At 33.3% G+C, this 26,862-nt stretch overlaps 1 protein-coding gene and 1 non-coding gene across 3 annotated transcripts in view; both read right to left on the bottom strand.

The window, feature by feature from the left end:
• Positions 1-26,862, bottom strand: part of CNTN1 (contactin 1) — a 230,812-nt gene that overhangs the window by 100,596 nt on the left and 103,354 nt on the right. For both annotated transcript variants that reach the window (XM_065886561.1, XM_065886563.1), the window contains 3 exons: positions 22,254-22,381; positions 21,756-21,931; positions 6,190-6,310 (listed from right to left, as the gene is read on the bottom strand). In XM_065886561.1, the coding sequence (XP_065742633.1) occupies positions 6,190-6,310; positions 21,756-21,931; positions 22,254-22,381 (425 nt within the window). The remainder of the gene's footprint in view (positions 1-6,189; positions 6,311-21,755; positions 21,932-22,253; positions 22,382-26,862) is intronic.
• LOC136131648 (small nucleolar RNA SNORA18) lies at positions 18,963-19,093 on the bottom strand. The gene has a single exon (XR_010656382.1). It is a non-coding gene; the product is annotated as a small nucleolar RNA SNORA18 (small nucleolar RNA).

Raw genomic sequence — 26,862 nt, forward strand, 5'->3', positions numbered from 1 at the left:
TAAATCCCTTTGGCTATATTATATGCACCTCTGTTTTAAAGTTTTATTCTGAAATTACCTCTTTCACTAATACAATAATAATTTAAATTGATGTCAATATGTGCTCTGATAGAAAAAAAAATAGTAAAATCTTTTATAAATTACTTGAAATGCCATATTACCAAGAAATGGCATTACAATCTCTTGTAAAGTTATCTTCATTTTTATATCAGTGCTCTAGCTGGGAAATATTTCATCATATTTTGGTTTTGTTTTTTTATTTACTTACTGTTGATACATAGATTGAGTGGTTCTTGATTAACTTTAGAGTTTTTGAAGCTATCTTATTTGGTGTGACTTAGGGCTTAAGTGTAGCTGTGCTAAAATGATATGAGGGTAAGGGAAAAAAGAGTTAACTCTTTTTCTCACCACCTGGACTGCCTTCCTGCGTTTCCATGCCACTCCTGTCCTTACATCAGAGCTCCCTTCCCTGACTTCTAGCCAAATATTCATAACAGTTTTTCAATTGTCTGTTGATTCACTTCTATTTGGTTTGAACAGGACGGATTGGAGGAAAAGGGGGCCTTACCATTTTTTTGAAATACATTTCTAATGTAATTTACCCATTCCATAAACAAAATAATAGGACTTTCAAACTATTTTCCAAGAATTCCCTAGAACAATAATTTCCAAAAACCATTTAAAGACCACTTCATCACAAGCATCATGGGGCATTATTAAAAATACAGATTTGCCAGCCCAGGCCAGGTTTAAACACTTGGTCACTCTGGAATGCTGTAATTTGATGCCCTCCGTAATGACATTCTTTAAAAATATATCCAGTATTTATTTAAAGGGGAGACAGAAATGCATAGGGAAAAAGGAGTGAAGGAGGGTTCTGGGGAAAGAAGTAGAACACACACTCTCTTCTACTGCCTTCAGTAATTCAACCCTCGTTCCAAAGCTGCAACCCCACTAGGTCCTTCCCAGGCCTGGATCCACTTCCTCAGAAGGCAGTTTGGTGGCCACCACTTGTTCAAACATTACCTCTGGGTGTGCCATACTCTTTGCCTTCTAGTAATATTATACTATTTTTGAAAAAAGAGCCCATATGTACATATTTTCTTTATATTTTCAGTGTATTTTATGTCCAGTGATTTTTTTCTTAAACTTTTTTTTGGAGATAATTATAGATTCACATGCAACTGTGAAAATTAATACAGGAAGGTCCTGCATATCCTTCACTCATTTACTCACCATAACTTTCTGTATAACTAAATACAATAACAGAACCAGAAAATTGACATTGACATAATCCATCAACCTTATAGTACAGATTTTGCTAGTTTTACATTCATTCATTTGTGTGTTTATGTGTTTGTTTAGTTCTAAGAAACTTTTAGTTTTATCACATGTGTAGACTTCTGGGACCATGACCACAGTTAAAATACAGAACAATTTCATCATGAGGATCCCCTGTTGTACACTTTCATGGTTATAGCTACTCCCCTTCCTCTAGCCTCCCTAAGCCACCATTAATCTACTCTCCATCTCTATAATTTTGTCATTTCAAGAATGCTAAATAAATGGAATCCTACAGTATGTAACCTTTTGAGGTTGGCTTTCTTTCACTCAACATTAATTCCCTTGAGATATATCCAAATTGCACACATCAATAGATCATTCTTCTTATTGCTAAGTAATAGTCCATGGTACTAATATACCACAGTTTGTTTAACCACTTATCTGTTTAAGGGCATTTGTTTCCAGTGTTGGGCTATCATGAATAAAACAACTATGAACATTTGTGTATATATATTTTATGTGGACATAAGTTTTAATGTCTTTGAGATAAATGTCCAAGAGTGCAACTACTGGGTCCTGTAGTAAGCACATGTTTAGAAACAGCCATACTCTTTTCCAGGGTGGCTGTACAATTCTACATTTTCACCAGCAATGTGTGAGTGAGTGACTCTGTTGTTTTGCATCACTATTTCTTTTTTATTTTAGCCATTTTTATAGGTATGTAGTGATATATGACTGTGGCTTTAAATGTGCATTTGCCTAATGGTTAATGACATTGAACGTATTTTATGTGTTTATCTACCATTTGTGTATCATCTTCGATGAAATGTCTCTTCACATCTTTTATCTTTTTTCATATTAGGTTATTTTAATTTTGAGTTTTGAGAGTTATTTATATGTTTTACATACAAACCTTTCTTGGATATATGGTTTGAAAATATTTTCTCCCAGTCTGTTGCTTGTCTTTTCATCATCTTCACAGGGAATTTCACAAAGCAAAAGTTTTTAATTTTGATAAAGTTCAGTTTATCATTTTTTCATTTTATGCATTATGCTTTTGGTGTCAAGTCTAAGAACTCTTCATCTAGCCCTAAGAGCTGAAGATTTTCACCTATACTTTTTTTTTCTAAAAGTTTCATAGTTTAAAATTTACAAATAAGCCCATGATCCATTTCAAGTTAATTATGTATAAGGTCTGAGGTCTAGATCAAGGTCCTTTTTTTTTGAACTATGAATCCTCATTTGTTCTAGCACCATTTATTGCAAAGTCTAATCTTCCTCCACTGAATTAATTTTCATTTTTGTTAAAAATCAGTTGAGCATATGTGTATGGGTCAATTTCTGTGTCCAGTGTTGATGCACCATGGTTCACCAGGACAATCTTTAAGCTAGCTTTGCTAAACCCATCGCAGAGCTATTAATTTAGAAACTTCCGAGAGGCTTAGAATTGTGTATTTAAAATTAATTGTAGTAGTAAATCTGATGTACAGCCAAGTCTGGCACCTGCACCCAGAGGTTACACAAAGATTTTTCATGAATCTTTGCTGAAAAGGTTGGTGGAGAGGAAGTAGGGGATAGCAGGTCACCCTGTTTAATTAAATTAAATATATTGAGAAATATTTAACATTTAGGTAAAGCTGTATAAAATAAGAAATGACCACCTAAAAACTCACCATTCAGGTTAAGAAATAAAACATTACTTATTCAGATGTAGCCTTTTGTGGGTCCCCTCCCTCCTTAACCACACTCACCTCCTCTCCTATCTCCAACCCAGGGATAACCACTCCCCTATATTTCGTGATTATCATTTTCATGCATTCTCTATATTTGACCATATAAAATATGCACACATATACATACATACATACATATATATGTCAGATTTGTTGTTTTAATAGAAACTTGAAGTAAAAGCAACTATCAACTTGATCAGTGTGCAACTTATTCTTGCCAGTTCTTAAACCCAGACCACAGCATATTCTGAAGTCTAGTTTAGCTCTGTTTGCTTAGATTTGGATATGTTTACTGTTTTCTTTGTTCATCATGCTATTTGATGTCTCAGAACTTTACTCTGGCATTAGTTTCCTTCTTCCTGAAATTTACCCATTAAATATTCCTTTAGACATAAGAGTCTCTTGGGAAATAAACTCTGTTTCTGTTGGTCTAAATATAACTATTTTTCCTCATTATGAAATGATAACTTGTCTGTATATATACTTCTTGGTGGAGAGTTATTTTTCTTTCAGCACATTCCATGGTTGTATTAGTTATCTACTGCTGCATAACAAATTACCCCAGGCCTGAGTGGCTTAAAACAATAGTAAACAGTTCTCTCTCTTTTTTTTTTAACATCTTTATTGGAGTATAGTTGCTTTACAATTGTATGTTAGTTTCTGCTTTATAACAAAGTGAATCAGCTATACATATAAACAGTTATCTCTTACAGTGTCTGTGGATTAAGAATTCTTGAGTGGCTTAGCTGAATAATTCTTGATCAGGGTCTGCCATGAAATTTATAATCAAACTGTTGGCCAAGGCTACAGTCATCTGAAAGCTTGACTGGAAGATCTTCTCTCTAGATGATTCACTCAAATGACTGGGAAGTTGGTATTGGTTATTAATAGGAGGTCTCATTTCCTCTTCCTGTGGGCTTCTCTACAAGATTGCTGAAATATCCTCATGACATGGTAGCTGGCTTCCTCCAAAATGAGAATTCCAAAAACCAAGGCAGAAGCAGCAATGTGACTTATGACAATGTTCAGCACTGTCACTTCTGCTGGCACATACACCAACCCTAAGTGTTAGAGGGATTACACAGGGGTTGGTTTATCAGAAAGCAAGGATCACTGAGGGTCACCTTGAAGTCTGGATCCCCCAATTACCTTGTGACTTTTATTACTGCTGCTGAGTAGTTGGCCATCAGAATGCAGCTATGCAGAAATGTATTTGACTATTTGAATTGCAAATTTCTCTTGATATAAAATGAATACCTTTTATATTATTAGAAATAACGTTTGGAGAATGATTACAACTTTCAGACTTTTATCAGTGTTAAGCAATACTTTTTATCTACCTGTATAGTTTTTTCAACATCCTGCTATAGTGCAGGGACTTAAAATGCTATATCATATTTCTACTAAGTGCACTTGCCAGATTGCTTTGCTTTAAGTTATATTTCCTATGACTAAAGGGCTTTAGAAAAAAAAAAACAACTTTATATTTTCGCATAATACCTGCTATACCTTTTTTATATTGGTTTTTCTGTAAAAAAATACAGAGTATGTTGATTATTAATTACCTAAGTGTGAATGGATAAGATTATTAATATTCTTTGACTACATCTGTAAAACTTCGTCTTCCCTGTGAATACTGGGAGTTTGCTGCAATGTATTATATGAAGACACTGATGCACAGGCATTGTAACATAACCCCTATTGTAACACTAGTGATAATCTTTTAATATGCAAATAATTTCAATTAAATACAAGCATAGAGTATTGCTGGAAGTGACTTAACAGCTAGTGGTCTGACTAGAAAGAACAGTGAATAGTCCCTCTCCCTGATAACTCTCACAGACAGTAGATGTCCCAGATAACAAAATATTCCTAATGGAAATACTGAACCTAAATGAACTTCCTTTAATTTAGCATTTCGTAGCCTTGGAGTTTTATTAATTTTCAATTAATCCAGAATGGGTATTAAGACAAACCATGAATATCATCTCATTTACTAATTGTTTATCTGATTGTGCAAAAGATGACTAAAAAAAAGTGCAATAAATAATGGTCAATAAATATTTCTAGTAGGTAAAATTGTGAAAAAAACCAAAATTTAACATGTCACTGAGACAGAGGGAAAAAGAAAACAATGAAACTATGAGATCGAATTCTGCAACTCACTAAATATTAATAAAAATGTATATGTGAATTTCACAACTTAGTAGAGAAGGTAACTCATATGTACAGATTGCTATAAAACACATTAGAGAAAGTAGTAATTGTTATGAGAGTTTAGAAGAGAGGGCTCATATTTGAGACCTCATAAAAATGACTCATGAGTTTGTTACTTCTTGAGCCAAGTCTTCAAGGATGGATAAGATTTGGGCAACAATCAATGAAAACAGCATTTAGAAGGAATGCTGTGAACCAAGGAACAGAGGTAGAAATCCTAGGGTATTTCTATGGACTAGTTGGTCAGGAAGAATGGTGAGAGATTAAAGCTAAACAGGCCAAGGTCACCACACCTCATGGAACTTCTTGGGCACTTAGCTAAAAGGAATGGTCTTCATTCTGTAGGCAGGGAGTAAAGAGCCGATGAATGATTTTAAATAAAGTAAGGCATATTCTGAGCTGGCCTCACAGCTATATAGCAGAGGCCAGTAGCAAAGGCATTGTATTTTCAATAAGCATGTATCCAAGCACATTCTCAATCATTTATAAGAACAGAAACACTAGTCTGAAAATCAGTAACAAATAGAAACATGATACATGTACAAATCATTTTTTATTCTAAGATGATACTGGTAAATGTATAACACTTGAGGTTATAATAAGCAGCACCAGTGTATTTTTTCCATAAAAAAGGAAACAAAACTCTATTCAACACATGAAAAGTATTAGCAGGAACTGAGAATTTCTGGTAAGTACTAAGTTTAAAAGCACAAACATTTAGTAGGAGGTATGTGGTGTAAGTTGCTAAAAAATACGTAGTTAGTAAAACAAACAAAATCAGTTCTGTTTACTACTTGGCTGGCATAAATCAGTCTTAGGCATGGGTGAAGAACTGTTCTCAAGGATCAAGACTCTAAATATATAAGAATTCGTACCAGAGTTACCAGAAGATTATACATATTTATGTAAGTCATATAGCTTTGGTTTTGTGATTCCAAAATGTTGAAACTCTTACCTCGCACAACAAGGTCAGCTGAGGCTGAAGAATTGTCCACAATTGTCTGAGCGGTGCACGTGTACCTCCCAGCGTGTTTTAGCTGGGCATTTCGGATGAGCAGTTCCCCATTGGAATCCAGCTGTCGGCAAAAACAGCAGTCATTCAAATCAGTACATTTTTTTCACAAATTAAATGGTATTTAGGATATGAGAGGTACATTTTCCCCTAACAAAATGAACACCTGTTCGAGATGTGCTAACTGTCTGTGTGTTCTTAGGTTCCTTAAACTCTAGGCTTTGGTATCTCAAGTGAAAAATAGAGTGAATTACCTAAGGTCCTTTTTAGCTTTAATGTCTTTAGTATTCTATTATTTATATAATCAGAGGGCATTTTGAGAGAAAACACAGGATGAAACTATTTCATTGATGTCTTTTAAAAAGAAATGTGAAGGTCCAAAAATCTTGATGCTCCATGTCAATGAAGATACATAAATGCTGTATGGCTAGGGAGAATTATTAATTTGGTTATATAAAACCAATCTAAACAACTAATTTCAAGACGTGCCACAGTTCATTTTACAAAGATACTAAAAGTGTGCAGAAACTGTCAAAATGGACAATTCTACTAACATGTTCTGTTTTGGCCAAATATAACCTCCTTGTGGGCAAGGATTTTTGTCTTGTTCACTGCTCTATTCCCAGTGCTTAGAATAGTGTTTAACATATGTTTTTTTTTAAGGAGGCTTGAGGGAATTTTGCTTATGAATGATAAGGCACCATCCCAATGCAATTTCTAAAAATAGCTAATATTTATAGAATGCCTTCTCTATACAGACCCTGGGATTCTCTTCTGAAAACAGTCCTATGAGATAGGTCCTATTTTGTCCATTTTACTAAAGATAAAAGTGAGACTTAGAGTAGCCAAGTAATTTAACTATGGTTACTCGGTTTGCTTGGTTGGAGGAGCATAACATAGTCCATGTTCATTATCACCAAAATACTCTCTTAAGAGAAAAATCTGGAAAACTCGATTTTTAAATAGACATTTGGTTTCCCTGAGACACAAAAATATTGATTTACTATTGCAATTATAGATATCCAGATAGATTAAAGGATGAAAAACTAATGATTAGGTTAATATTTCACGTAATAGATGAAGGTATTGTTTCTGTTATATGACAGACCTGCAAATTTTAACTATTTAATGACTATATGTGGAATAAATGCTCTGCTTCACCATTGGTTCTACTGGTGGCCACTTCACATATTAAATTCCCTGCTGGTCTTGGAAAGTATTTGGGTTGCAATCCTTGCTTGATTAATAAGATTAATTAAAAATAATAGCTAGTTATCATCTGAGCAGATTGATTCAATTGGTTGTAATAGAATACTACTATCTCCATATAAAGAACTGGTCAGTGGCCACACACCTTGTTCCTTGGTTTTAGTAATTAAAATCTCTGAAAAATGAAACTAGAGGTCATACAATTTAATGTTAATTGGAGTCTTCCTGTCCCTTGAGGTCTAAGATTGGGTAAAAATCCAGTTTCCAAGATTTCTTCAAATTCCTAAGGTAGGGGAATTCTTTCCTTCTGTTCTCTTGACCAAGGAGCTCCAGACCAACCTTTTCTCTATTTTGCCATGAAACCTACTAGCACAAAGTATTCCCTAGTAAAATAGGTGTACTAAAGAGTTAAAGGTCATGGAATTGGTTTTATCCCACAAAGTAGGGCAATTATCATCCACTGTATATTTCTATTTTTAAAAGTCCTGTTGGTCATACTTTTACTAAGGATTTCTCAGTGACCTTCACCTCTCTCTGTTCCCTATCATCTTGTTGGCATTCACTCCCACTCCCATATCTTACCTCTCTCTGCTCTTCTCTTCTTTCCCTTGGAAACAAACAACTATTCTTCTTTCCTCATGTTAAGCTGCTTAATTATTGGATGGTTGCTTGGATTCTGACAATAATTCTTCCTCAAACCCTTACTTTCTGTTTTTAGCTTTTGGCGTTTCTTTACCTCTTACCCCTCAGTCCATTTTAATCTGGTTTCCAACTCTTCAACTCATTTTACTTGACTTCTAATAGCATTTGATCTTTCTTCCCCAAACACCCAACTTTTCTAGTCATCTGTGACAGCACATTTTCCAGAAAGTTTGAGAAAATTCTTAACCTCTCATCTTCTTCAACTTCCTTATAATTCCATAATAAATTATTGAATTTGTCCCTTCCTTTTCTTCAACACTTCCTCTGTCCTTGTCCAAGCTACCAACATCTCTCACTGAACTACTATGTCTTATTTGGTCATGACCCTCACCCCTGTCCCATCTATTCTTTTCTCTACTTAGCACTCAGGGTGACCTTTAAAAAATGCAAATTATGATCAAATCATCCCTTTCTATAAAAACAAACTAAAACCTTTAAAAATGTTCCACTTCTTGGAATAAAAGCTGTAAGTGTTATGATAGTCAACTTGGCTCCATTCTCTAAATTCTGTCCAATATTCCAGCTTAACTAGTGCCACCATTGCACTTACACTCTGCTCTCCAGAAGAACATTCCCTTTTTAAGACCTTAAATGTATCTTGTTATCTCCTATCTCTGGTTCTCCAAGGTGTTTCCTTTCCTGGAATTTGATCTCTTCATACCCCAACATCTTACCACCTTCATCTAAATAACATTTACCCTCCCCCATCAATATCAGTTCAAATCATTTCCTTAAGCAAGTCTTTCTGTTTTCTGTTGTTACATTTTGCCATAGCACATTTTACTTAATGTGATATTATATATATAATTTACAATAAAATATTTTTGCAATTATATGATTAAAGTTGGTTTCCCTGAAGGACTGTAAGTTTTATGAGAGGAGGAAACATACCTGATTTCTTCAGCATTGTATCCCTGTGTTACATGTGTACAGCTGTATGTGCTGTAACCCTAAGACCAGCACAATCCCAGGGATATAACAACACCAAATATACATTGTTTGAGTGAATTTTTCAGCATGCTTATTAAGACTTCTGGCATCTGCTCTTAAGATAATACATGTTTACTTCTTTTCAGGTACAAGCAGAGTTAGGATAGCAAGTTCATATAGCCCATCACAATGGCAGAATTTTGTAAGCACATAATGAGACATTTTGATGTCAGGATGAAGTACACACTCTTGTTACCTCTTTTCCCACTTCCTGTGCCCCAGAAACTTACATTTTACCATGTGTTCTCTTTCCTGCAGACCTTTGTACATATCACTTGCATTGCCTGGATTCTCCCATCTCCCACTTCTATCACTTGGCTAACTTCAAGTCGTGGTTTAGATGCCCCTTTCTTCTCTAGAATCCAAAGTCCTGGTTAGGGGATTGCCCCTTGCATATTTTCATTTTAACTATCCCTTTCTATTCTAATTATTTAGTTGTTCATTTCTTCTACTAGACTGTAATTCTTTGAGGAATGGACTAGGTCTTATTTATTATTACACACAAATTATGTATTGTGATATCTGACATACAGGAGGAATTCAACAAATAAATATTGCATAAATGAATTAAAATACCTATTATCTAAAATGTTTTTTATTAAATTCTTTTAGTAATTTCATATGATTTTTCAGGTAAGATAATGATAATATTATAAGATAAAATAGCTGAATTGAGAACAACTATTGCTATCCATATACCTGAGATCAGCTATCAATTAATAATATATTTCAAATTATTTGTAAACAATTTCATGAGTAAATATAAACGTTTTAGGAATAATGTGTAAATTTATAGAGAAAAGAATGCAGTTGACATATAAGAAAATGGACACCTCTAAGTTTTTCAACCACCCATATTTGTTGTAAAGAATTAGGCCTTTACAAATTCAAAATTTGTAATACAAATCACAAATTTACAGAGAGATCTGCCCGTTCTGTCAGCTTCTGGAAGGTAACCTGTAGTATTCTTTCTTTGCCTGGGCATCTTGGGTCATACTGAATAGTTCTAACCATGTGATTTAGGGTGGAAATTAGCCACATCTGTATAGTTTTAGAGTAGGGGCTGACCATGCCAGAAAGACTAACATTGTGGCTTAGGGTAGGGTCTTTGGGTCATGTGTTATCAATCAACCTAGATATTGAGATTAACCATTTGGGCAATCAATCAGTCAATCAATGCCTACATGATTAAGTCCTGGTTAAATCTCTAGATATCAAAGCTCAGGAAAGCATCCCTGGTTGGCAATACTCTGTGCCTACTGCCACAGACCATAGCTGGTAGAGTAATGCATCCTGACTCCATGGGGAGAGAACAATGGAAGCTCTATGTTTGGTACATCTCCTGGACTCTGCCTCATGCATTTCTTCCCTTCGTTGATTTTAATCTGCATGCTATTTGGGTAATAAATTGTAACCATGAGCATAATAGCTTTCAGGGAATTCTGTGAGTTCCCTCTAGCACAAGGAAACTGAGGCTGGTTTTTGCAACTCCTGGAACTTGCAGTTGGTTTCAGAACTGAAGATGGTCTTGAGGACTCTGCCTGACTTTGTAGTTGGCCAATTCTACATATCATACTAAATAGAATTCACCTAAGGGGGGAGGGGTAAAGAAATATTATTTTATTACCTATAGCTATCTTTTTAAAAATATTTAAAGTAAGAAGAGAGTAAAGTTGTGTATATGGGGAAGGTAATAATAAAAGAGTTTTTCTTGAGCCATTGTAGGTGCTAACTGACATATTTCTGAGACAATTTCTAGTGAGGAAAAATAAAATAATATAAAATAATTACCGTAAAATAAAATAATTTAAACATTATATATTAACAAAACAGACGGCTTTAATGTGCTTTAACATCCTTAAAGTTCAATGCATCATAGTACTGAACTTTGACATTAAATATTCATTAATGGAAAGATATTAAAAAATATTTTTAAACTATCATGACACAAGATAATAGCTATATTTGAGAAAGAATAATGTTTGCATAAAATTAAAAGCACTTAGCTCTATTGCATGCTTTTATTATGTTAACTGACTATTTGGGTTGCTTCATGTATCCAAATGAAAGATAATCCTGTTGCTAAACTTCCACTATTTCAATGAACCATGGGATTAGATTGAAATTTAAAAAAATAAAATACTTCAGAAATTAAAATTTAAAAAAAACTCAACCTTATAATAAAAAAATGAAAGCAGGAAAATAATATAAAAATAATTTGTGACGCCATAATTACCCTTTGTAAAATATTTGAATGCTGTACACCTAATAATCTTCTTTAATGAAATTGTTATAATTTTCCCCAAAATCTCAGTTTGAAACACAGTGCTGTTTTCATATTCACTTATTTAATCCTGAGAGGAATAATGTTGTTATGCTTTTCATACTTTTCACATGTAATGAAAAACACAAACTATTTTGTCTCAAAATATCATATTAAAGTTATACTTACTGAATCTTCAGAATAAACTCCTTAAAAACTTTTAATTAAACTATTCTAAAAGTTTAATGCTAAACTCATTTTAAAAGTTAGCCTTGTTTTAAACATTAGGACTTAGGTAGGTAATGATAGGCCGATTTGCATAAAGCAGTAATAAGCGACTTTAACATTTATTCTCATTCGATCTATATTTGGTGAAGGTGTGGCACTCAAACACCTCAAAAGGAAAATAAAGAAAAAATATGTAATATCATTTCCAATTGAGTTGTGTATGTATAAAAGCTTTGCTGACGTTTTTATAAATGGCACTAGCACTTTCCATACCTCAGGAGAAGTTGAGGTTCTCAGTGGTCGACAGAACGCTTACAAAGCAAGTAAAGATCATGGCTCTCAGCACATTCTAGCCACAAATTAGATACGAATGCTCTCTCTATTTTCACTAAAAACCACAGCTTGGCTGAATTACAAAATGCTTCCCTTCATATGAGGAGAGTTAAATCACATACTGGAAATTGTGATAGCACAGCTCAGGGATGTTCCAAAGTGTATATGTGGTTTACCACTTAGAAACTTCCCAAGTTTAAATCAAAAGACTTCCAAAATATAAATGCCTATTCCTTCCTTTCCACTCCCCCATGAACTAACTTTGAAAAATCAGTCCTGCAGTATAAATGAGTCTGAATTACTAAGTTGTATTAACAAATTCAGTTAATCATAATGAACAAAGAAATATGCCATAAAGTATATACAAGGTCTAGATAAAGCTTAGAGGTCATAATGGCTCTATAAAAACATCTCTTTTGTTCCATTGAAGTTCAGAATGAAGAGACAAATATGGAAGACTGGAGGAAAGCATAACCTTTAAAGAGAATACTCTAGAAACCTGTAAGCAAAAATTATTAAATATGTATGATACATGCTATATCCATGAAAAATAAACATTTTTCTTTTTTACTTTTGGCTTCCTAGGTTAAAGAAGGAATAACTGTAGCAAACTCATCAGATGCAACTGCAAACTTTAACACCACCATCACCAACACACGAGCAAAAAAAAAAAAAAAAAATAAGTAAGGGTTTTATAGGTGCCAGGGGCTATTATAAATACTTTACATGTGCAAATTCACTTATAACAACAACCCTGGGAAAGGGGTACTATTCTTAACTGTATTTTAGAGGTGAGGACACAATAATACTGTAACTACAACCACCACTACTGCTACCACTGTTGCCGTTAATAGGATACTACTACTGCTGCTATTAATATCAATATTAAGATTTCTACTACAACTTCTGCTATTGTTTCTGCCATTGCTGTAGCTACTATGAACTCCTACTAATACCTGATCTAGCTTATTAAATGCCCTTAAGATGCCTTGCAATGGGCTAGCTACTTTACATATATGTTTCCTATTTAATTTTTATAAGACTCAGAGAGATATGTTTAATCTTCCCATTTTACAGATAAGGAATTTTAGATTTTAAGTTAAGCTACTGGTAGAAGGCTCAATAGTTAACCTGTTTTCTCCAAGTTAAGCTGTTGCCAAAGTAGTGCTTCATGGATCAAACAATTGAACTTAGATTCATAGTTTGGTAGGTAAAAGTGGATATTTTCTCATAACAGGAAAAATACAATATGTTATATTTTCTTTCTTTCTTTCTTTCTTTAATTTTTAACCTATTTAAATGCTCAAACATAAGAAAATAGAAAGAATAGTACAATGGCCACCCATATACTAACCAGTTATATTCAACAGTTGTAAACTTCTTGCCATATTCACTTTATCTAATTATCTAGCTGTCTATCTATTGTTGAACCCTTAAAAAACAAATTACTGATACCATCGTAATTCATTCATCAAAATATTAAATTGAATCTCCAAAACGGTAAAAACATTCTCTTAAGTAATCACAGAACCATTTTCACACACAACATAATTAACATTAATTTCCTAATATGATCTAATATTCAAGTTAGTGTTATTTTAAATAATGCATAAGCATTAAGTTTGCCTGAATGTAAAATTTTTAAAAAACATAACTTACAAAATCTTATGAAAATGAGTATTATCATTACAAATATACATACTTAAATATATTAGGGAAATAGTTTAGGATAATTACTGAGAGGTCACCCTGTACTTACTCGATCAATGGAGATGTTGAATATCCCTGAATTTGGCTATTTTGATGGCTGAAGAGTTCAATTTTGATCAATCAGACCATTTTAAATTGAAACTCATAAGGAAGGAAATTTTCTTTTCGATGTCTACTAAGCATTTTAAATGATGGACAAAACCATCAAAGCCTTGGGTTTAGAACCCATATTTTTGAGTTGAAAGAAAACTTGAACACTGTTTAATTTATATGGTTTTTAAATTGGTTTCCATTAGCCTTAGGGTTCTGAAGACCTTCATGGATCACTTGGTAGAAAGAAGGGATCAGAATGGGATGTGTTTTGGGATAGGAAGATGTGAGATGCCCTATAGTTAAGGCTTTGGTCTCCTACACATGCTCACAAACATGGGTACAATTTTTTCAGTCAGACCAACTTTACCTTCATCTTTGATATTTATTGGGGTTCTAATTTAAATTTTCTTTGCAAAAAGAATTCTGCTGCTAAAAACCTTCTGTTGCTGTTTTTCAAAACTTCTGGTGTGGCCCAACTTCCTCATATGACAGATGAGAAGCCTGAGGCACAGATTGGCTGTTTTGCCCAAGATCATATAACTTGTCAAGGGCAAAACAACAACAAAATTCCAGATCTTTAGATAATGTTCTGTTTTAAAAACTAGTTTTTTTTAAAAATTAGTTTTTTGGGAATATGAGAGCTAATGACAAAATAGTATATTTCTAGTGTGATATAGTAAATAAAACATCAAAATTGACAATGTAAAATTATAAAATAAAATTCCTAGGACACCAGAAGTTTATATGTTTATTTCCCCTTCTTTTTATTTTATATACACACTGTATTTTGCAAGCATAAAGAGCCAGAATAATTATTCCAGTGATGATTAAGTATGCAAGGAGTTCTATGTAAAACAAATGGGACTTTAATTTTGAATGAATTTTTAGAAATTTCTCTAAACCAGTACATTTCTGAAGAAAAAAGACTTGCTGTTATATGTGCTTAATTCCAAATATTTAACCTTATCTTTGACAAATGCTTCCTAAAGTCTAGACTCTGGGAGTCTCTGTTAGAGAATAACTTTAGCTGGCATGATCTCTGCCCTGGAAGTGTGATGATCTAGAAAATAGCAAAATAAAATAGAATAGTTAGGTGTAAGTCAAGTTTTATTAGGGTAATGAAAGGGAGGTAGAGAAAGTTCAGACAGAATGAGGGATGATAGAATTCTTTCTTTTCCAGTTAATTACTCTTAGTAGAGAAACAATTTGGGTACAGGTAGCCTGCCTTTGTGGGTTTTGTGTGGACCACAGAACTATGTCAGGGGACATTTCACATATTTCTTTCTTTCTCCCAAAATTTAGAGTCTTGAATTCGTGAAACTCATGCAATCTATCCTCTACTTCTGATACTATTTTGAAAAATGCTTTATCTATCCTCTTATAATTTCCTTTTTTGTCTTTAGCACTCTCATTTGCTCAGAATAATATAACTTCTCTTTGTTTCCAACATACTATGCTTAAAACTTTTCAGTCCCTTTTTTCTTAAGTCTTTTTAAAAAAAATCTCCCTTGAGAACAGCATTTCTCAATCTTGACCCTATGGATAATTTGGACCAGTTAATTCTCTGTTGTGGAGGACTGTTCTCAGCATTATGGGATATTTAGCAGCACCCGTGCTAGACAGGTGCCCGTAATACACCACTTGTCTGCAGTTGTAATAAACAAAAATGTCTCCAAATTTCCCTAGGGAGAAAAATTGTTCCTGGTTTAGAACAACCATTTTAGGGCTTACATCATCTCACTGTGCCCTCTTGGTTTTCCACTGTTTCTTCAGCTCTAATTTGATTCTTGTCTTAGTCTGGATTATGGCCTAACACTTCTTTTCTGCTGTAACCTGTTGCCCCATAACTCTGGACAATCTTTACCTTCTTGTTCAATAATGACAGAGAGCCAATGAAATTGAAAAAACAAAAAAAAAATGACTTCTGTTTATTACTGCTTCTCTTTCTATCTTTTTGCATGCACAGAAGCAAAACATCTGTTCAAATTCTGTTCTTCTAGTATGAGATACATGTTTCAGATTTAAACACATTTTTGTGACATGTTCAGTAGAATTAATATTTTCTTTCAGGCTTAGGGTAAGAAATCTGTTTACTTTGGTTTTGAATGCTGTCTATACAGTCAGAAAAAATGCATGTCCACACACCTGCAAACACACACACATAACCTATCTCTCTAAAGGAGATCACTAAGAACTGCCTAGAGTTTTATAGTTAGGCAATCTGAAACTCTGTAGACTCGACTTACAATGTGATGCAAAGGTTTCTAATCGTGTAGGAAGAATAAAGTAATGTGGATAACTTTGAACGTAAAAAGTTCATTAAACAAGATTATAGAATAAGTTAGGAGTTGAACTGCTGTTCAGCTGCTGTCTTATAGTGTTTCAAATAATGAGAAGGAGGTTATTTAAATAGATATAGACATGAGTACCAGTCAATGGATTAGAAACAAGTGGTGAAGACCACAGGGTCTACAATCAAACCACCTTGGTTTCAAATCCTCTCTCTGCCACCAGTAAGTTGTATGACTTTAGACAAGTTACTTAACGTTTCAAATCTTGTTTCCCCACCTCAGAAATTGAGAAAAAAATCACAGTAATATGTGCTCCGTAGAGGACTGCTATGAAGATCACCTGAGAAATACATGAAAAGCATTTAATCCAATGCTGGCTAAACAGCAAGCACCAGTAAAATGTTGACTATTATTACCTCTCCATTGCCCTCAGCAAGGAAATACCTAGAATCTTTTGTCTCAAAGTAGGCATCCAGTAGAGCAAGCAGTGCAAAATATAAATCATGAAAAATGAGATCTATAACCAGAAAAAAACTATCTGGCAAAAGCTTCTGGAATTTTCGATGTAGAATGATTGCTCTATTATAAAAAGTATTAGTAATAACCTGACAGATCTTGTGCCAAGAACTTTATAGGCATTCTCTCATTGAATTCTCACAAAAATATTATGAAGTAACCAGTATTGCAAACCCAATGAAGTAACCTGAATGAAATAAGTGAATTACTACTAAAATTTTACAGAGGGGGAAATCTGAAACTTAGAGAGGCTTAATCACTGACTCTAGATTAAGCTTAATGGAGCCTAGAGCTCTGGTTGTGGCAAAGCCTCTGAACAATTCATATGATATTTATGAATTCAAAGCAGGTATGTGAAATCTTCTAACTGAACTATAATTTTAACATTTATTTGTAAACAGAAAAAAAGGTATTATAGCAGCAATACCAGAATTAGAAAGTTTAAGAAACTCATGGTTAACTAAAATAATGGCTCTGACAGGGAGAACTGTCAAATAGTTGAAGGAAAATGACTCAAAGTGGGTGTCAAAAGTTAGATAGCTCCTGAAAAAAAATTTCTGCAGATCAGGTACCACCATGAGAGAGGCATAAAATGATATATTACAAATACATATTTTTTGGTAGATAGTCTTACATCCTTTATAGAACAAAATGGATTATAAATTAAATTGGTAAGTAAAAGGACTCCGTTTTTGTATAAAAACTCCGTTTTTGTATTAAAACTTTTGTATTAAAACTTTTGTATTGTATACTCGTTTGTATCTAAACGAGTAAGTAGCTACTGAACTGGAAAATCAAAATAGAAATCATTTTATATTTGGACTTGAAAAATATAGGTATTTGCCATATAAATTTGACAGAATAAAAGAATGCCAGATAAACTACTTATAAGCTTATTGTATCAAAGTTCCAAAGTTATGAAATTTGTAATTCATATATATATGTATATATACATATATATACTTAACATCAATGCATAAATTCAAGTTCAAATGAAACATTTACTGACCCTAATTACATAACGATGTAACACTCAGTGAATATTTATTGAATAGTGAAAGAATAAATAACATGACAGGTAAATTAGATATTTAACTTCTTAATATTTTTTCTATAATCGGTATCGTTTACTTACAACTTTAAAATTAATAGCTACATTTTAAAACTAATTAATTCAAAAGAGTTTTTCATAAAGCAGGATCATAAATGTAATAGAAATGTTATTTATATATTTAAATTTTATAGGTCACTATAAATTCTTAAAAGAAATGCACATCTTCAAAAATATATAGTTACCTTTTTCCTGATAATTATATTAATATAATTGGAAAAAGTATAAAGAAAAAAATTTAAATCACACATCTTAGATATAATTAATTTGATATAGATATATATCAAATTATATATCTTAGATATAATTAATTTGATATAGATATATTAGGTATATATTAGTTATATTATAATTTTATATATATGATAGATATATTATAATTTGTTTAATTTCATAAAGCTTCAAGTTCCAAGTAGGTCAGGCTGTGAAATTTGAAACCTTATGCACGGTTGCCACATGGTGGTCAAGATCAAGAATAGCAAGCTAAACTCACAGCATGCTTGATTATTGAATATAACGTATTATTTAAGCCAAACTTGAAAATAAAAACTTAGGTTCTTAAAATTAAAAGTGTAAATTTTTATGTCTATATTCTTCATGAATTAGAGTTTCTGATATTAATTTTTAACAATTAAAATTATTAAAACATGATGGTGACAATGACATCAGTTTTGTTAACTGTGATAGCTACTAAGTCATTTATACTTAAATTTTAAACTCATAGGGTAGCTCTGATTTATTTTGGATCAGAGTCTGTGCTTGTCTTTTGTTCCTACAAAAAGTGTAAAGGTTTTTTTGTTATTATGTGTAACACAGGCAAAATTATTTAAGTCAATACATTTTTAAGGAATTTCACATGTTCTGATTCCTTCCACTGCCAATCACCTTGGTTTCTCCAATGTTTGATCCATAATTTTCAAGATAACCCTTTCAAAAAGAAATTTGTCTCAATCCACAGTTGTCATGTTGTCGGTCCACAATTCTTTTAGTTGGGCTTCTTTGATCTCCACTGGAATATGGACACACTTCAAAATTCCCCACCTGTAATCTTTGGGATCCAATTTCCTCAAGCAATTTACTTTAGGACCATGTTTAGGGTCAAAGAAGATGGATCTGCCTGGCACTGAATTTTAGACACCCTCTAAACATGCATTAAGTTCAAACCATATTCACTCTTAAGCTATCACACCTTAGAACAGTACAGATCGTTGGGATATGCCAATACCCAAGATAAAATGTTTGACTGTTAGGTTTTTCATAGTTTATTAGCAGCTATCTTGAAGTTCTTTCCCACAGATCTAACACGTAGTTCTCTCCGTAAAGGAAACCACACGGTTACTCTATGAGGCATTTCCAACAATGTAGGTCTGCAGAAAAAGTCCCACTGGGATAGACCTCAACAGTGCCTGTGTTCGTCTTATTCACTGTTTTATACACCCTAGTGCCTATCACTATTCCTGCTGTGGTATGGGTTCAGTACTATATTTTTAAATGAACAAGTGATATTCAATAATTGAAATGTTGCCAGAATTAAATAAAATATAGAGACATGATTTAAAAAACCAAAAAATTATATACTGACATATTTGCTAGTGCAATTTGAATAACAGACAAACGCAGGCAGCAGTGTTCCTTCCTTCGAATTTGCTTTCCCCAATACCTGCCATCCCTGTTATGTTTTCATTCACTGAGCTTTAGGTTGGAAGAACCCCTCCTTCTGAGTGTTCTCTTAGTGACCCCAGAAGCAATTACTAGCCATTAGGACTGGCTTCCAAAAGGTGGATCAGACCCATACAGTGTTTTACTCAAATTTGTGTGGTACATTTAGCAGTGAAGTGTGACTTTGAAGTTTGCTTTAAAAGAGAAGGAGGATGCAAGGGAAAGCTGCATAGATCTTTCTTAGGTTCAAAAGGCAGAATTAAGTTTAATAATTCAAAATACATTTCTTATCTGGGTTTTTTAATTATTTACAGAGTTAAATCGACTTGTCCATCTACAAAGTGCTAAAAATATGTCTTTGATACTTCTACTCACTGAAGTTGCGTACTTAACCAGTGAGTATGTTTTATGCCGCTGATTGTTATTATGCTTCTTATATGGTGGAGTGAAGCAGAAACTGAGCCCCTGAAGCCAGAGTATGGGCTCAGAGTCAGGGTCTGCTCTGGCTTCCCTGAGGGGCAACAACCTGAACCCCTGTGGCTAACATCCACAAAAGGAAGGAGTACAGTTAGTGATGACCAAAGTCTCTTACATTGTTATGACCTAATGTAATATTTATTTCTTAATTAGTCTTTCAGTGGTTTACTTTTCTCTTTTTTCAAGCCATGGGTCTCTTTTATCTTATTTCTCTCTTTTTTTGTCTTTTTCTCTCTCCTCCTCCTGCCCCCACACCTCTCTCGTTCTTTCTCTTCTTTCCATCCCTCCCTCCCTTCCTTCCTTCCTTCATTTTTTTTTGAAATGTTTATTTACGTCAATCAACGTAAAGTAACTTATTTTAAAGAACATAAAGAGGCTCCACATATGAAGTTTCAGCTTAACTTAGGGTAAGTTATACCTTCAAATCTATTTTCAGAGACTCTACTGCAGCTATAAGTAACTACTTGTATAAACTATGCTTGTTGCATTTTAGAAAATATTCAATATATAACATCAAGCAAATTCAAAAGTCTACTTTTTTAAAATAAAATCTCTGTTTAGCTCACTTCTTTTCTTCAAATGAGTAAAAACTGAGTGGTATTTGCTTTTCTTGCGAAACAAAACACAATTTGAAGAAATTATTAAAGACAATGGTGCCAAATTTATTAATGTTGGGCATTCTTACAATTAAGCACATCAAAATAGATATATAAAGAAAAAATATCACATGGTATAATGTTAAAATCATTCTCTACAAATTCCCAGTTGTTTATTTTTAAAGTATAAATTTGTTTCAGAAACTGAAAGACAGTAGATTCACTGTAGATGTACAGTTTTAGCTAGATCTGTTAGATTAAAAAGAAAGAAACTGGAATTACAGTTAACATATAGAAAGCACAAACATTGATACTGTATTGATAATTGTTCTATGAATCTATCTATTAAAAATTTAAGAATAAATGTTTCCATCCAATTAAAAACAATCTTAACCTGACTGAAAACTTGTTTTGGCTTTTTAAAGTGGAAAGTTCTAGAAGAATTTTTGTAAAAGAGTTAGACAATTTGAAAACATAATATTATAATAGATACATATCAAACTTCAGAGTTCGTAGGACTTGAAAATCTTAAATATTCTACTGAGTTAATTCAAACTTTTATTAAAAATTGACTTCTAAAATTAGAATTAAAGTTTTCTTGACTAAGCATATGTTCTAAATAGGTCTTTAGGTTCCTAAATGATTGCCTTTCTAAAGAACAGACTGGAAGAAGAAGTGATCAATTTGCCCTTTAAATACACTGTAATTTAGGCAGCCCTATCAGTGCAACAAGTGTGTTCCTATGCAAGTTGTTATACTTGCGTTACTTCCCAGTCTTTTTCCTCTATTTTCATTTCTATACAACGATACCACTATGCTTAATTATAGGATTTGTATCATGTAAGCTTTCTTATTCTTAAAATACAGCCATTTAACCCTTTTAAAAGTTGCATGGACTAGTTCTCCAAACCCTCCCACATATATAGCTTGTCTATTCCTTACCCTCAAAGAATAAAATAAATGCCATAAAGTCATCACTATAACAAAGGATAAGTTCTGTGCTCTTACTTAGTTTAAAATGAATGTGAAGGCACTTAGAACCTATAGTACAGATATAATGAGGCAGAGTACACATTAATATAAAAATTGTATTATAATAAAGAGGAAGTGGACCTAAAGCACAATGAATATTTATTGATTAATATTGCTACCAAAATCCTCAGGGTAGCCATTTTTAGAAAGGTTCAGGATACTACAATTAATATAAGGAGACCCATGAAAAAATTTTGCCTGTTTTCCAGTCTCATGTACATGATTATGGTAATAGCAGGTGCAATGCAGACACATGGGGGGCATTGGGATGTTAATAAGATGAAAAATAAAACACATACCATAAAATTCCGCTGATAATGAATGTTCTCTTTGTTAAAGTCGATCACATAGCCATTGAAGGACCAAACAAATGTGAGATCCAGTGCAGGATCAAAGGAAGCGGCACACTGCATGGTTGCATTTTCTCCAACAGTGATATCGGCATTAATTGGAGCCAATATAATTCGTGTGGGATCTACACATTTTTAAATAAAGGAGTAAACCACAATTCAAAAAAATATGAGACAACATATTATCTAGTACATTAAAAAATTAAATTAATAATTAAATTCAATTAAAATCAATATCTCTGTGCAAAACAATAAGATGTTTACAAATTTAAATTCCAAGAATAGTTTCATCAAACAAGAGATTTGCACAGAAGGCTTTTGAAATGGAAACATCAAAACGTGGATTGTCTTATAAGCTTAGTGCTGAATCACGTCTTATAGTACATTAGAAATTAAGCACTGTCAAATTTTAAAAAAACAAGTAAAGTTAATCAAATGGTTTCTTACCTGTGATAACAAGAGTCCCAGTGCTATTAGCCTTCCCTTTATTATTTTCTACAAAGCATGTATAGACACCTCCATCATTCCTTGTAATGTTATTGATTTCCAAGCTGCCATCTTCCCAAATGACTATTCTATTGAAATGAAAGAAATACATATTTCACAAAATTAATTTAATGAAATACGTTACTATTCTATGTCTTAGATTAAAAACACTAACATCTTAGTATCATTAAAGTTTTACATAAATTGCTTGACAGAGACTTTTTTCAAGATGAAACATTCTAGCCTTTGTTTAGAATATTCTTTCTCAGCATCAAGTTTTTTTGGAAAACCACCTTCATCTTTTTCTTGGACTTATCACAGTAATCTCGAACTGTCCTCCTGCTGCCAACCTTGCCTCTACACAGTTTCTTTTCCCACGTGTCAGCCAGACATGAAGACATACACCGCATAAGTAATACAATGTCACTCTTTGGCTCAGTGATGTCACTCTACAGCTCAGAAGCCTCCAGTGAGTTTTCCATCTCATGCATAGTAAAAGCCACAGCCCTTGTTTTGCCCTTTTAGGCCCTGGTCGTTTTCACAATCTGTTTCTCACAACCTTCAGGGTTTTGCACAGTGGCACCTTCAGTAAAGCTTTGTCTGATAAATTCTAGTTAGTATGGCACGCACACACTCACCCATGGCACTGCTGCTGTCCTGGCATTCCCCATGATATCCCTCTTCCCAGATTTTTCTTCTTAACACATATTTCATCAGACATACTTCAGCTTTACTTGTTAATCTATCCTTGCATTAGATGGTAGCATCCTGATGTCAGGAATTTGTATCTGCTTTGTTTGTGGCCCCATCTCAAGGTAACATATTCATTAACGTATACAATCATTAGGAAAAAACAAAAAACTATGTTCCAGGAATTCCTTAAGGAGTGAGACATGAAACAATGAGTAGGCACTCGATCAACCTGTTTTTGAATGTATGAACTACATAGAGTTTAACTGAAGCTGTGGCTCTCTACATGCCACCATAAAATGACTTTTAAACCACTGTGAGACAGACTTAGATCAGTCATAGGCCTGAAAGAAGTGAGCCCAGATCTTCCAGGAATGTGACCCCAGGACTTCAGACTTGGTAGTTAGAATGGACTGTTATTTCCACAGCCACAGAGGAATACAAACATATTTTAATTTTAGGAAATTTCAAAGAATGATACTGTAAAACCTATCTTAGTAAAAGCTTCTGTAACAGATTACTTTTAGGAAATTCTTCTATGAACAGAAACTAAATCTTTCATACTAATAGAACTTAAATGTATTCCCTCTGCCTGTCTGCCTCTTCCTTGGAGTCAGGAGACCGAAAACTCATTATTTGTAACCTTATTATACCTAACTCTTACATATAATTTATGTTACATTAATATTATGTATATTATGATATATTACATATAATTTATATATTTATTATATAACTTTACTATATAATGCCTTGCACTTACATTCAATATTGGATTGCCTGTCATTGGATTTTATTTTATTTTAAAATTTTTGATATTCTTTTCCATTATGATTTACTACAGAATATTGACTATCCTGTGCTTTAGAGTAGGACCTTATTGTGTATCCATCCTGTATATAATACTTTGCATCTGCTGATCCCAAACTCCCCATCCATCCCCCCACATCTCCTTCCCCCTTGGCAACCACAAGTCTGTTCTCTATGTCTGTGTTTCTATTCTGTAAATAAGTTCATTTGTGTCATATTTTCGATTTCACATACAAGTGACATTATATAGTATCTTTCTCTTTTTCACTTATTTCATTTAGTATGATAATCTCTAGGCCCATCCATATTACTGCAAATGGCATTATTTCACTCTTCTGTATGGCTGAGTAATATTCCATTGTATATATATACTACATCTTTATCCATTTATCTGTCAATGGACATTTAGTTTGCTTCCATGTCTTGGCTATTGTAAATAATGCTGTATGAACATTGGGGTGCATGTATCTTTTCAAATTATAATTTTGTCTGGATATATGCTCAGGATTGGGATTGCTGCATCATACGGAAATTCTATTTTTAGTTTTATGAGGAACATCCACATCCTCAAAAGGGTAGACTTTTGTCATGCTTTTGGGTGTGGCAAAGGGTGTAGGAGGGTTGCATTTTCTCCACACCCTCTCCAGCATTTACTATTTGTAGAGTTTTTAATGATGGCCATTCTGATCAGTGTAAGTGGTACCTCATTGTAGTTTTGATTTGCATTTCTCTAATAATTAGCAATGCTGAGCATCTTTTCATTTACCTGTTGGCCGTCTGTATGTCTTCTTTGCAGAAATGTCTATTTAGATCTGATTTTTACTTTCCTTAAATATATAATTTCCAAAACCTTAATTTATCTCTGAAGCTTTGTACAAACACATGCCAACAATTCTCCATATATTCCATTTTAAGTGCAGAGCTTCATAAAGGACAATTACTACATACATACTTTATTAATAAAAATCTCCATATAAGAAAACACCAAAAATTTCATCAAGAATATATTCCATAATTTCCTTGCTCGTCTTTAACTCCCCAGTTCCAACTTAAGCTCATTTCAGAATACTTTTTACTTATTGAAGAAATAATGTAATAGCATAATATAAACATAAACATAAAAGTAATTATTTGATATTGTGGAAGCTATGCCAATGTCCCTCTATGTTCTCTCACTGTGAGGAGTGTAACTGATCCACAGCTCTAGCTGCTGCACTCAGAAATCCATCACTGTGTTTGAGCCAAAACAACACTTTCCACAGGTTGCTCTCAGCCAATGACTGAGTCCAGGAGGAATTTTAAGGCTGCATATTCCAAGTAGACATCAGGCTCCTCTGATGGGCATTTTTAGCTGGAACGCTTTCCAGTGGTCTTACCACACTCTATTAAATCTGCACTGCAGTCCATTTCTACCCAGCCTTTCTTCCTTCCTTCCCTTTCCCCTTCATTTGGAAGCAGACCTGAATCTCAGATGGCTGTCCCAGGCTTCACCAAGAGTCTTCTCTGTTTTCCTTCCTAGGCATTGCCATTAATAAATCTCTTGCATGGCAAATCCCGCATTGTCATCTGCTTCTCATAGAACTCATATTAACACAGTACTAACATTAATATGTCTCATTTTTTCTCACTAAGCTCTAGTGTAAGTCCTTAGCCAATTTTCCACCCCCACCCCATTTAATTATTTTGTACGTAAAGCAATGAAAATTATCATCAAGTTGCAATGGAAAGAACAATAGCAACAATTAATCTTTCTAAAACCCACATTATATTCTTAGTTTTCTCACATATATTAGCTCTCAATTGATCATCTTTAAAGGGTATACTTCCTTGTGTTGTTCAGCTCACCTACACTTTCAGCTACTTTGTCCATGACATTAAAATTACTTTCAGTAAGAGTATTTAGGGAACTTGATGTTTTTGAATAATGATCCATATTCTAAAGTCAATGTAGTTAAATTATCAGAATCTTATCCTTATTTTCAGATTAGGTCATATAGATAAACAGTCAAACAAGCCATGAACCATCTGGTCTTTAATAAAGTAGTCACTTATTGTTGCCAAAATTATTCCAGTATAACCTCCATCTTATTTGTTAATGTTTAAAGCACACCAACTCTGGGGTAGAAAAGAATCTTGGAGAGACTCTCATATAAAAGGTTCAGATAAAGACCATTTTAGAGTTGATAGCAGTCCATTGGTTATAAATGAACAACTACAAAGAAATTCTATTGGAGAATGCATATAATTTTAACCTTAAATAAAATCATACAATTGAGAACTTAATTACAACTTATCAAGATTTATGTTTCCTCTCTCCTGATTGCAAGTACTGCATATGCCATTTTACAAACCATTTACCAGGCACAGAGATAACTTAGTAATGTGGAACAGTTTTTAGGTAATTATATTAATCAGAATGAGATTATAGTTATGCTCAAAGACAGTTATTCAGTTACTCCTTGAATATTATTTTCAACAGAAATATTTCTCTAAAAGTAATTATTAGTTTAACTTTTCTTAATACATACTATTTTATAACATTCAAACTTATTTTTACATGAAATACCAAATCTATAATAAAGAGATACTTAAATAATCTGAGCTACTAATGGGTTAACATAGTGAGCAAAAATTAGATTTATAGACTCTTTCATCAAAAGGTCATACAATTTGATTCAAATACTTTAAAAATATTGACAGGACTAGAATAATAAGATTTTAGGAGCTAGACTTTTCTTTTTTTGAACACATGTTGGTATTTAGGAAAAACAAATCCATGAAGCATGGTTCTGAGAAATTTGTGGTTGCAGAGGCCCATGGCATGAGTCCTCATCAGAATCAGAGCAAAATTCTTCTCATTAAGGAGAGAGAGCTAATAGTGCAGCCAATAGGGAATGCTATGCTCTAGGCTGTTGCAGTAGTGAATAGCTAAAATTGGAACTACCTTATGATCATGGTCTGCATCACTCATTATCTGACTGCTAAAGCTTCAACCCTGTATTGCACAGATTGACTTTTCCTTTAACATTGATTCTTCTAGTATCATTTTGTTAAAGTGTTAATAAATCTT

The sequence above is a fragment of the Phocoena phocoena genome, chromosome 11 (assembly GCF_963924675.1).
Source record: "Phocoena phocoena chromosome 11, mPhoPho1.1, whole genome shotgun sequence".
Lineage (NCBI taxonomy): Eukaryota > Metazoa > Chordata > Mammalia > Artiodactyla > Phocoenidae > Phocoena > Phocoena phocoena.